Source organism: Parasteatoda tepidariorum, chromosome 2 (genome assembly GCF_982258835.1).
Source record: "Parasteatoda tepidariorum strain Cologne lab strain chromosome 2, Ptep-v5.0, whole genome shotgun sequence".
Taxonomy (NCBI): Eukaryota; Metazoa; Arthropoda; class Arachnida; order Araneae; family Theridiidae; genus Parasteatoda; species Parasteatoda tepidariorum.
In genome coordinates, this window is record NC_141756.1 from 2,214,905 (window position 1) to 2,228,579 (window position 13,675).

The following is a 13,675-nucleotide window of genomic DNA, read 5'->3' on the forward strand; positions in this document are numbered from 1 at the left end:
CTCCATGTCTAGCAGACGATGTATGACGATATAATATTTCTTACATCACCCAATCCTAGTGGCAGTTATGAATTTTAATTTTCTTCCCCATTTTTGTGTTAGATATTGAGAAAATTTTTAATGTTCATTTATTTTTTAAATTTATTTTTTACGTTTTAATAAAAGAAAATGTTTTGGGAAATGGATGATGTAAATGTATCCAACTTCCTCTACAACTAAAGGGCCTATTGTCATGACAAAATATTAATTACTCTTTAACGATTAACAAAATGACTAGAATAAATATTCAAGTAACAAACAAATGTCAATTCAAAGAATGAATGGTTTAAAGCAATTTTCCTGCTCTACATAAATTCTTAAAAAAAGCCTTTTTTCCTAGAAGTTTGTTAATGTTTAAAAAATGTTTAAAGATTTCTTAAAGATCTTATCCTGAAATTTAATTTATGCTATATTTACTTAAAAATTATTTCAGAGCAAGAGAAATGTTGATAGTATTCAATTATTTGCTTTGTTGGCTGTGGGAGAAATTGGAAAACATATGTAAGTTTTATTTTTTATTTTTGCTTTATTTATATATGTATGCAGTAAACTCCAGATTTTTCACTTAGCAGATCATCCGAACTTAACTCCTCCCCCCGAATGATAAACGGCTCATAGCATATAGAATTGAAAATAAATAAATTCGCAAATATGCAACTATTTTAAAAGTCTTGAGTACAATGTACTAGCAGACATCAGTGAATCATTGCAGCTTCAAGTGCATAAAAAGAAGCATGAAAATTGTGAGGCATTCATAAAGAGTATAAATGTAGGAGGAACCCAACAAAGCAGAATCTTCTACTGGATCTGTTCAAAGCAATGTTTTTTACATCTTGCTTTAATATTCATAAATTAACCTCAGTCATTTATTTAGTCAGCATTCTTGCCATCAGTTATAAAATTGATAACTAACAAATGAGTAGGGTCCTCCTGATACACCCCTGAAGATTAAAGAATGAATCTGGTGTTAGAATAATTTATGGGCATGATTTCAGAATTGTTGTCAGTTGTTTCATTTTAGTTATGTTACTAATCTGAAAATACTGTATGCACAGTGACTCTTTATAAGAATTCACATGTTACGAACATCGTTTTGTGCTTTCTTTTTTCAATAGTGTATGAGTGCCTCTTTTATTTCAGCCTTTCCAACACCAAAAAACAAAAAAGTGGATAGGCTTTTTCATGCAGCAATAATGACAAAGAATAATATGTGAAGGAAACTGCTGATAATAGATAATAAAAGTTATTAAAATTCTTCATTTATATTAAAAACATTTATAATATGTTTGTTTTTTTAGCATCTTGCTGATTATCCACGCTGGGCAACTCAATACTGCGCTTAAACGGGAGTTTACTGTGTGTATCTATATATTATTATTATGTATGTATGTATATTTTATTCTAATGGAAATTCTTTCATTTTATGTGTTTGTAGTGATTTGAGCAGTATACCTGAACTGAAAACAGTCCTTTTAGATTCATTTTCATCACAAAGTGAGGAAGTTAAAACTGCTGCATCATTTGCTTTAGGTATTAAACTAGCTATTGACTTATTTTCCATGGATAAGATGAGGATGTTTTTTATATGAATTTAAATTTTCCAGGAAGTGTTGCTATTGGAAATTTACCAGAGTATCTCCCTTTTGTTCTGAGTGAAATAGAAAATCAGCCAAAGCGTCAATATTTATTACTACACTCTCTAAAGGAGGTAAAATAATTACTTTCACATTTGATATACTTTTATTAAAGCAATTATATTGATTTGTTTATTATAAATAGATTATTAGTTGCCAGTCTGCAAGTCCTGCTACTGTTAAGCTACTGCAGCCTTTTATTCAAAATGTTTGGTAAGTATTCATTTTTTCTTTCCTTAGATTTTGAACATTAATAATTGCCATTTGAAATCAAGATTCTCTTGTGTCAAAGAAAATCTAGAATTTTCGGAATTTTTTTTAAAATCTTTTACAAAACCTAGAAAAATCCTGCTAGAAATATAGAAAAAAAATTACCTGCAGAAATAGCAGTCTGAATAAATCGAGTTTAAGATTCAAAGCAAATTATTGTGTAAAGAATTTTTCTTGTGTAAATTTCACTGCTATGTATTTAAATGTTATTATACTAGAATAGAGATTTTTGAAATGAAGAGGAAAAAAAATCTTGCTTTATGTAATTGCATATTGAAAAAAAAAATTTTTTTTTTTGCTGTACGTAATAAAAATTTGATTTGAAAACCTAAAAAGGTCAATATAAGAAAAAAATATTTCTGTTATGAGTATCATGTAAAGTATCATTATTGGTATTATTTAGGTCGATGTTATTCAATCATTGTGAATGTACTGAAGAAGGGACAAGAAATGTGGTTGCAGAATGCTTAGGAAAACTAACATTAATTGACCCAGGTCACCTCTTACCTGAATTAAAGGCATATCTTTCCTCAGATTCTCCTCTTGCACGAAGTACTGTTGTCACTGCAATGAAATTCACTATATCTGATCAGGTAAAAAAAAAAAATTTCTATAGCATGTACTTTAAAAAAACTAAACAGCCCATGGAGAGACAAGCCCTACAGTTCCAGTTTTTTATTTACTTTGTCCTCTGAGGCTCAAGGCAGATGTTTCGGTTGGGTGGTCAGCTGAACTTGCTACCCCTACTGCAGGGGTGATTGTATTCCAGTTGTATCATGGAATTCCAGTGTTTTCGTATCTTCCTTCTAGGTTTAGAAAGTAGTTGCAGAGCATGTCATTTTTTTGAGAATTTCACGAAATTCCTCACATCTGAAGATCATTGATTCATGAATTTCTGTGAATCGAAACAAATGAAATCAAAATGCGAGGAAATTTTGTGAGTTCTGCAATGAAAAATTTAAATCTCGAAACTTTGGCAGAGTCACATTAACGAGACGTTTTTATACATGTAATTATTTCGCTAATATTATTATTTTAGTTTGTCAGAATTTTCGCAACTTTTAATATTTAAAACCACGCTGAAATTCGCAAATATCGCTATTCACATTCACACGATTTTAATGTCAATTTTCGTATTTACCCGATTTCAAAGTGACGTTATGAATTGTATTCACGCAATTTAGAAATCGTTCATCGGGATTTGCATTCACATAATTTAAAAATCAGATATTGCAATGTGTATGCACGTGTTTTAAAAGTCCAGCAATGCAATTTGCATTCACAAATTTTTAAAATCCGATATTACGATTCTTATCCACGCATTTGTAACATAAAATTTCGTATTTATATGTGATTTTAAAATGACACTTTCAGATTTGTATTTAGGTGATTGTATTTCGATTTTAAAATCCATTTTCGCGATTCTTGTTTCTTAAAATAGTTACTATAAAAGTGTTATATTCTTCATCATTGGTAGGTAATTTAATTATATATTTTAGTTCAAAAACATGTAGAGTAAAAAAAAATTTATCGAGTTTTTGCACATTAAATTTTCAGGGTTTTTCATTTTGTTTCGCATTCACCCCTACTAATATTTAGTCCCCAAGCATGCTCATTTTATCAACCCACTGAAGGGCTGAATTGACCTCTTCCCTTCCTCAGATAGAATTACGAAGCTTCAACACTTAACCACCTGGCATCCGTTAAGATGACTGGTTTAAATAATTTTGATGTTAAAGTTTCTTTATCGTTAAGCAATAAAAATTATTCCAAATTATTTGTAGAGATGAATAAGCAGAAGTGGAATTGTCTAATTGATTTTACATTTCATAAACTTCAAACTAGAAATGCTGATTATCTTATTTGATGAGTATGGAAATTTTATTCTAATTTTGAAGCCACTCTTCAGAGGTCTTTTTCTTTCGAGACTCGAATTTTTTTTCTATTTGTATTGTGTCAGGCTTATTAATAATGCAGTGTGGATAATGTGTACTTTAAACATATTCTCTTTCTGCCAAATCATTTCATATTGTAACTAGTGTGTTAATGAGAATAAAAACAAAAGGTTAATTATTTAAAAAAAAAGAAATGTAAAACATGCAATGAAATATGTGGCACAGTTTATTTGCAGAAATAACTAAACATAAAAATATATTAAATTCAGTCTATTAATATTTAAACAAAAAAAAGGTATTTTAAGAAGGAAACGTTATACCAGCAGCCAAAACTTCTTAATGGCCTTTAAAATTCGTACAAATAAGTCTTCTTTTTGAAAGTGATGCCACACAAATTCACGTAAAAAATTAGCCTTAAGTGCTGTCGTGCAGTTCTGCAATGCTTTTTGTTTCGCCTTATTGTTTTCAATTGTTTTACTGCCAAAATTCCTCTTGTTTTACATAAATTTTTTTTGTTCTTCAGAATTTTATACGATTACCATTTTCCCTTATCAGCGACTCACGACTAAAGTTAATATCTAATGACTTCCCTCTTCTTTTCTGTAATGAAATATTGTATTCATCATTCCCTATTTTGTATGAAAATATAACTGTAATATCAGATCACAAATTCATTTTTAAAAAAAAACACATCCCCTTAAGTAAGTTACACCATAATACCATTTTAATGAAGTAATTGACTCACTGGAAGAGAGTCTTAATATTGGGTGTGACCTTTTCATTTTTGAATGAGGTGTATAATTTTCATTAATATTGCTTTATATGTTCAGTTTGATTGACAAATCTTTTGTTTGGTTTCAGCCGCAACCTATTGATTCTTTATTACGAGGTTGTATAGGAGATTTTCTAAAAACATTAAAAGACCCAGATTTAAATGTGAGGCGAGTTGCCTTGGTAGCCTTCAACTCAGCAGCTCACAATAAACCTTCCTTAATCAGAGATTTATTGGATTCTATTTTACCTGAATTATACAATGAAACAAAAGTCAGGGTAAGTAAATTAAGTATTGTAGTTTTGTAGCATTGTTGTATGACCTTGGCACAATGACCGAAATTAAATTATAATATGATGATAAATTTGTAAGTGAAAATGCTGTTTTTTTATGAACCTTTTTTAATTCTTTTCATTTTCTTGTCATACTTCATCATTTATATCTTTTAAAAAGTTTAGCATTTTACTTTGCCATGAGTGTATATGAAGAGGAGTCAAGTGTTCAACTATCACTTTTTCATTTATTAATTTTGCATAATAGTGAATTTAAAACTAGATGTCATGTCTCCTTCCTAGAAAATTAGCATCAGAATAAGTAAACAGGAAGAAAAAAAAGCCCTCTGAGCACACTCCAAAGACTATCGGCCTGCCGTCAACTGAGCATGCAAAAGGACTTAGGCAAAACATACACCTACTCATACTATCTAATAAAAAAATAAGTATTAGACCATATATAAAAATAAAATAGATTAAACAAACAATATATTAAATAGAAAATACTATTCGAAACACAAAACATAAACATTGTAACAGAATTAGTAAGCCATGATGGAAAATTTCGCCCGATCTTTACGGACTTATAAGTAACCCTTTACAACTTTCATTAAAAATTATTACTGCTAAAAAAGTTGCAACTTCAATAGTGTATATTGAAAGTACCATACATTCTTTTTATTACATAACTTGAACTATATAAAATAGTTAAAATGATAGTAATTGACAGTCGAAATAGTCGTAAGAATGTCGGTGCAACTAAATATTAACTTTCATTGAAACAAAAATAAAGTTTCCATTTTTAAACGATTTATTTAAAAACATATTAAAATTTAAAATAACAGGCATGTTGCACTCTGACCAACAGAGTAACAAAACAACAACGTAAAGTTAGAATACAAACACAATAGTCTTCAACTGAAGCTTAAGCCCTGTGGCAGAATTTTTTTGGGCTTTCTGCAACATACCTCTCTAATACTAATATATTTCTGCAGAATACTTTTAAAAATAACTAACATACATGTTACTAAATTTAAGTAACAGAAACGTTAACTTAAAAAAAAAATTTCGGATCAAATAAAAAAATTTTTTAATTAAATATGTAATGTTTTTTTTTATTCCTTTATTATGGGCGATATTCTCATATTTTGTAGGGAGAAAACACGCTTATTATTTCTTTTTTTCGCATAACTGTGAAAAAAAGGGGGGTGGATGACGAAATCACGCAAATCAGACTGTTCAAAAAAGAGTTACTAAATGTGTGTTTTTATTTCGAGGTTCAGTTGTAATAAATAATATATTAAAAATATCAGATTTTGAAAACTAATGTGTAAATCAATAGTAATAACTGCATAAAAGATTTTAAACGAAAATTTCTACAGAAAAGAAAACCAAATTTTTTATTTCATTATTCTCGAATGAGTTTAAAAAAATCTCGAGTATTTTTTTCCATTCTGATGTGTGAGAAAGACATCTTTTGGATATAATTCTGAAAAGAAGATAAAATCTTATGAAAATTTCTGCAGAAAAAAAAGTTTTTTTCTTCTTTTTTACTTCCTCCAAAAAAAATCCTTCTGCAAGAACTCGGTGACGTTCTGCGACAATGTCGTCATGGGAAGCTTAAGTACTCTTGTACTATAGATAAAGGATAACGTCATGAGCTACGCTTGATCAATCTACAGCAAGTAAAAAAAAAAAGAAAGAAAGACTAGCCGAACACGCGTAGACAATGAAGTCACAGAAGCAAGTTGAGATCGCTACATCACCGAAAACTGGTTTTATAAAACCGAAAAATATCTAAACTTTATTACAATTGATCAAATAAAGAAAAACCCTTTTTAGCATATATTTATCTAACAGTATTTTAATAAAAATGTTTTAAAAGGAGTAAGCAACCGTTAATCAACTGTGTGCATAAGTTCACTTGTTTTACGAAATTCAATTCAATATTTTTGTTCAATAATTTTTTTTCTTTTCATTCTCTATATATGTTCAGTATGTATATACAACTTTTTCCAAATATAATGAAATAATCTATAATAAAAAAAATATTTTTTGAAAACTATTTTCATGCAGATCAAAACATTTAATTTTTCAGAAAGAACTTATAAGGGAAGTTGAAATGGGGCCTTTTAAACACACAGTGGATGATGGTCTTGATATTCGTAAAGTATGAACATCATTTTTAATACATTTTAGTTTTTGTTCTACTGACTGAATTCATTGGGAAACTCAGTTTGTGTGTGAGTGATGCTTTTACAAGTAAGACTGAGTAGGGGCTTTTCTCAAAAGGTTACTGTCCATTTTGATAAATATTTTTAGACATTTTATTACAGATGGTTAAGAGAATTATTTAGCATAAAAGCAATTATTTTAATCTGATAGTTTTATGTCTATAGATAGTATAAAGGGAGGGGGGATAAAGTATCAAGAATTAAAAAAAAATTTTTTAATGTATTACAGCACTGTTGGGCTGTTTTTTTTTATGAGGAGATGCCCTAAACTACGTAGCTAAAAAAAGATTACAGACATACCATTCTCCCATAGATATACAGAACCTCACCTATTTTGTCTAATTTACCTTAATTAAAAATAATAAAATTTTATTTGTTGAATTGGGGGCTCTTCCCTGAATTGTATAAAAGTTATTTGAAATATCCATTTTAACCACAGTGTTTTTTCAGAATCTTTAACATTTTTGTATTAAAAAGAAAAAAAACTTGATTTATTTCCAAATGGTGAATTGAGAGGTCATCAATTATAATATTAAAAAGAGAGAAATGATTCTTGTGTGATTTAGATTCTTCAAAAATTTGAATTTATCTCCTTGTGCAGTTTAAAACGATTTTTATCCGATTAAATTATCAAGGATCAAAGACAAATCTTAATAGTTACTACAGTACAGGACCCGTTATCCGGAAATCGGAAAACCAAAAAACCGGAACGAAATTCGATAAATTTTCTCGCCATTTTTTTAAAAAAAGATTTTTTTTCCTCATAAGATTTTAGGATTTTTCTTTCTTTTTTGAAAGATTTTTACGTTACCATCATTTTGGAAATAATCATTAGTGTATCACTTCATCGTTTTTTCTTCTTTTTAAGATTATTTTCGAATACTTTTTTTTAAGTTGGGTTTAACAATAAAAAAAACGGCTTTTTGTAGCGATTCAGAAAACCGGAAAAATCAGTTATCCGGAATAGCGATGGTCCCGTCCGTTCCGGATAATCGGTTCCCTACTGTACTACTTAAGTTCTTACTTCTGTAAAAATATATATATTACCTAAGACAACCAAACAAATAATCTGAGAATTATGGTATAACTAATTTTTTAACAATACTTTAATACCTAAGACAACCTAGCAAAATAATAGCTATAGTGTTGCCAATGGATACTAATTCAATAAAACTAGAGTGCATGGTGCCACATAAGAGAAATATATATGTATAGAGAAATATATAATAGTTGGCCTTTATATTTATAACCTGTTCTGAAATTAAACACAAAAGATTTACCATTTATTGCCAATAATAACCATTTCTACTGTTCCTTGCTGAATAGATGATTTTGTTGTTTAGCTGGCAATTTCTTATTTTAATTTCACACCAGGCAATACTTTTAAAAAATATTAACTTCAAACAAAATACGTTTATCTTTCAGAGCATTAATATTTAAAAGAAAGAAAAAAAGAATTTTAAGTAAGATAGAGGGGAAAAAAAGACAGTGAAGAACTGATATTTCTTTAATTAGTATCCCCATTTTCCTAAAGGAGTATTATGAAAATAATGCTGAAAGAAACTTTTGGTTATTCATAATTTGTTTAAAGAAAATAGGCTAATTTTAAATTGTATTACATATTTCACACTGAATTTTAAGACAATTAGTACTCTAAAAACTAAATCTATATTAATTACATTGAAAAGGAATCACAGTGTTTCTACTGTCTAGTGGTGTCATTTTTAGGTAAACATAGTACTTCAAAATGTATGTCAGTTCAAATAAAAGAAAAATCAGCTCTTTTTTTTCTGTCAAGTTCAGGGTTCGCCAAGTGGGTCCACTTTGAAAAAACCCGCCCGGGTTTTATTGGGTGGGCCCACCTTGAAAAAACCCACTTGGAATGATAAGTGGGTTTTTTTTAAAAATAATTTTATTAAAACTTATTGTTGCACATTTAATTTTATATAATTTATTGTACAGCATGAGTTTGTCAAATAGAGTTGCAGGATTTATATAATTAAGTTTCTAATATTTGTAAAGTAAAATGAATTCGAATCTAATTTTATAGTAGGTACTATTGAAAACTTTAAGTGGGTTTTTTCAAAAAGTAATATTTTAATGAAATTAAATAAGATAGAAATTCAATAATATAGTCTGAAAAGATCAATTTTTCAAATATAGTTGCATGCTTTATATATTAATAAACAGCTTATTATTAATTCATATGTTTAAAAAAATTCAAAGGAAACTTTTCTTTTTTTTCTTCTTTTTACTAAGTGATACATTAACAAATTTAAACAGTTTTATTTTCTGGCTTTAAAAAATAAGCTAAAACTTTTTATACAAGAACATTTTAAAATTATTTATCTAAAAATGAAATCATTTTCCTAGGGTAAGTAACTGATACTCTTTATAATTATACACAATTTTAATTTCACTTTCTATTAATATTATTATAAAAACATGGAAAACCATTAAATATTTGTTTCAATTTTTTATTAAAGTCAAAAGTCAGATGAAATTTTAGTTTTTACTGATTATAATTTTATATTGGGTTATATATATATATATATATATATATATATATATATATATATATATATATATATATATATATATATATATATATATATATATATATATATATATATATATATATATATATGTGTGTGTGTGTGTGTGTGTTTAATAAATATAGTAAATAAATGTGTGTGAAAACAAAAAGATTAATAAACTTCTTCCTTTTATATTACTGCATTTATATTTTATAATGCTTGGGTTAAAAATTGTGAAACGTTATGTATTTAACAATAAAGAAGATTCAAATATGTATTAGTGATAATGCGTTATTTAAACTTAATATAAAATACATGTAACGAAATTGAAATAATTTTTTAGGTTTATTTCAATTTTTAAGCTTATACAACACTTTTTAATAAAAAAAAAATATTTACACAGTAAAACTTAAAGTTTATGAGCAGTAAAGGAAAAAACCCAATTTCCCCCGGATTTTTTCAATAAAACCCAGGCGGGTTGGGTTTTTTCTAAAATACCCAGGTTTTTTCAAACCCTGGTCGAGTTACTTATGAACAAAGTATATTTATTTTGCTACTATTGTTACAAAAGTAGCATTCCAGCAAGTGAACAATTATCCATTAGGTAATGAGTAATTACAGAACCAGAGTTATATGCAAAATTTTAAAAACCAATAATTTGGAGTCTCGTGAAAAATTCGAGTCTCGTGAAGAATTCAACTTAATGCATATTTTAGTAACTTCTGAAAAAAAATTTGGCTGCAGCCACAGCTCCGTTCATCATATGGGTGATTCTCACGAAATATGACAATATTCAATACAAATGTATTAAACTTGCTCCAAGACCTAATATTATACAGTAGGGAACCGATTATCCGGAACGGTCGGGACCATCGCTATTCCGGATAACTGATTTTTCCGGTTTTCTGAATCGCTACAAAAAGCCGTTTTTTTCATTGTTAAACCCAACTAAAAAAAATATATACTATATATATTTGGAAATAATCTTAAAAAAAGAAAAAATTATGAAGTAATACACTAATGTATATTTCCAAAATGATGGTAAAGTAAACATCTTTGATAAGGTAAACACAAAAGAAAGAGTAATCGTAAAATCTTATGAGGAAAAAAAAATTTTTTTTTTTTAAAATGGCGAGAAAATTTATCGAATTTCGTTCCGGTTTTTTGGTTTTCCGGTTTTCTGATTTCCGGATAACGGGTTCTGTACTGTACTACTAAAAGAACTTTTTTTTTTTTAAATTTTAATAAATAGCATTGCTGTTAGTATTTTAAAATGACCTTGTACTAGCATTGACTGTTTTGTATATTTAAAAAAATTAATTGAATTTCAAAATGTCATTTTCCTGGTATGTCACAAACAATATTTCCAGTAATAACTAGCTTCAAAACTTCACATACATTTTTCAATATTTAATTTTTTTTTTATCTCAACCGTTGTAAGCATTTCTAGAATATATGCAGAGGGCAGGGCCCGAAAAACCGCCCGTCCTCGGCAGTAAAAAATTCCCCTCGGACAACGAATTTCTCGAATACGATGTCCGCGAGAATGGCCATTTTCCCGTTAATGTTCGTGATACATTTTCAATTTTTGTTATCTTACAAGAGTCTAGTGCCTCGCTTCTAAAATGATCCTCTAATCTAGAAATACAGCAACATACTGCGCATTGTGGAATTGATGTTTTCTCTGTCTGGGAGTACTGCAGCGGTTGAAGGGGCTTTTCAGCAATGAACTTACAAAAAAACACTTTACGTACTGGTTGGTCTTAAACAAGAAGCGTTAAACGCAATTATGAACATCTACCTAAATGGAAAACCCCTTTCAGATTTCTGTGCAGAAACCTCTGCAAATCACTGGCTTGATTGTGGAACTGGCAAACGTCATATTTGAATCATTTAAAAAAAGCACCCTCGGATAAATTGACATTACAGATAACTTGACCTCTGTCATTTAAATTATTTCATAAAAGGAATAAATTATTTCTTAAAAGGAATACTAGGTTACTATTAGTAACCTAGTATTTCTTTTATTACTGTATAATTTAATCCTAGTAACTACTAATTCATTGTGCAATTTATATAAATGTTTGTAATAAATAAGAGAAAATTATATTTTTATTTATTTAGAAGCTACGGGTAAGTTTCAAAAGAGGACGGGTTCATTGTTGGACAAGCCGTCCTCGGGGACGGGTAAAATTTCGGAGTTTTTTCAAGCCCTGGCAGAGGGTATTTACAAAAACTTTGTTGAAAATAATTTTTTCTGTCAATAATTTGTTTGTCACAAGAAAATCTGTCATTTTCCTGGCTGCTTTTATTTAGTGACTTATAGCCGAAAAAGATAGCTCCAGCAATCAATATCTTATGTTAATAGATTGATTAGAATACCATCCTATCTGAACATGTCTTATTGCAGGAATAAAGTAGCGACTTTCTGGTTCAAAGCCTATTTCAAAAATTTTTTCAATGTGAGTAGGTTTTTATGTTGCCATTTTCCTCTCTTCTGGAAATCATTAATGACTTTAACTACGTAGATTTACCTGAGTTATTTCAAGAAATCCTGTTGTTTTATGCGGAATGTAAATATCGTAGGCCAAAGTGTTAAATTAAAGCTTATGCTTAATAATGTTAAATTAAAGCTAATGTTAAATTAAAGTAAGAAATGTTAAGTTAATTGTTATATAATGGAAAATTGTCATTATCCTGGCTGTCATTTTCCTGGCTTATAAATGCCAGGACATTGAAACAGCTACCAGAAAATTTTTTAAACAATTGAATGTAAAGAGAGAAAGCAAATATTAACCTAATACCAAGTTTATGATTGATTGTTAAGATTGTAATATGGTTGAATGTAATCAAATTTTTTTATTTTGTTTAATGATTGATTATTTTACACAGTTTTATTCTGTACATATCAGCAACAAAACCATTTTTGATTCTTTCTACTGTGGATAAAAGAATTAATTTAAGCAATTCATGGTCCATCTAACGCAAAGGCTTAAGTTGAGTTGCTTACTATTAGCTTAAAATGACTGTTTTTTTAAACTTCTCAGCTAATAAGTCATTTTCCTGGCATTCAAAATTTGGTGAGTTTCTAATTTATTTTATTTTTCTTGAGCAAATGTCAATAAACTACACTGCTGTCTGTAAGATATTAATAAATGTAACTAAAGAAGTATACAAAAAAATTTTTAAAAATTAGATTATTTTGAGAACTTTAAATTTGAAGAAATTTTTTGTTCCGAATTGTCATGTTTCCAAAGAATCACCCATATGTCAGTGCCAGGCGGACAATGGTATCGCCGAGTGTTTGCTTTATTTACTTTCCCTGTCACTTCTCCTTGAACAGAGCAATAAATAGTAGTTTTTATTATAATTAATGTTGTTCATCTTACAATCTGGAAAACTTGTTTCAAAAATTTTATGTTACAGCAATAAGTGAAGCCTTATTCCATTAACCATTCGAAGTTTAACATTTTGAACTGCTTACCATTCTTAAGTGTAAATCTTTTCTTTTTTTATATTGCACATTTTTATATTAACAGGTATATATAAGGGTAAAATTATACTATACTAAATACTTTAATACTATAAAATACTTTAGAAAAAAGTTTTGGGAACTTTTAAAAATTATCATGTTTTTATAATGCTGTGCCTTTTTGGTTGCAAATAGTCTAAATATTGCTTTTTATAGATATGTCTTAATGTTAAAATCTTTCAATTAGCTAATATGAAACTAATTTGTATCAAAATTTAGGCTGCCTTTGAATGTATGTACACATTACTAGATTCTTGCCTTGATCGTATAGATATTTTTGAATTTCTTAATCATGTTGAGGATGGTTTAAGAGATCACTATGACATCAAGATGTTGACATACCTTATGCTAGTACGACTCGCTTCTCTTTGTCCATCTGCAGTTTTGCAAAGTACGTAAACTATTTCTAATTCTCTTATAGAGCACTTACATTTATGTTATTCATTTTCAAAAATAACTTTGTGTCCTAAATAACTAAAAATACCTCTTT

At 28.4% G+C, this 13,675-nt stretch overlaps 1 protein-coding gene across 1 annotated transcript in view; it reads left to right on the forward strand.

Moving 5' to 3' along the window:
- The window catches only part of Cand1 (Cullin-associated and neddylation-dissociated 1), a 92,610-nt gene that overhangs the window by 74,812 nt on the left and 4,123 nt on the right, over window positions 1-13,675 (forward strand). The window contains exons 23-30 of the mRNA XM_016071789.4: window positions 473-540; window positions 1,475-1,569; window positions 1,644-1,747; window positions 1,819-1,886; window positions 2,347-2,536; window positions 4,700-4,888; window positions 6,981-7,052; window positions 13,405-13,576. Of these exons, the coding sequence (XP_015927275.1) occupies window positions 473-540; window positions 1,475-1,569; window positions 1,644-1,747; window positions 1,819-1,886; window positions 2,347-2,536; window positions 4,700-4,888; window positions 6,981-7,052; window positions 13,405-13,576 (958 nt within the window). The remainder of the gene's footprint in view (window positions 1-472; window positions 541-1,474; window positions 1,570-1,643; window positions 1,748-1,818; window positions 1,887-2,346; window positions 2,537-4,699; window positions 4,889-6,980; window positions 7,053-13,404; window positions 13,577-13,675) is intronic.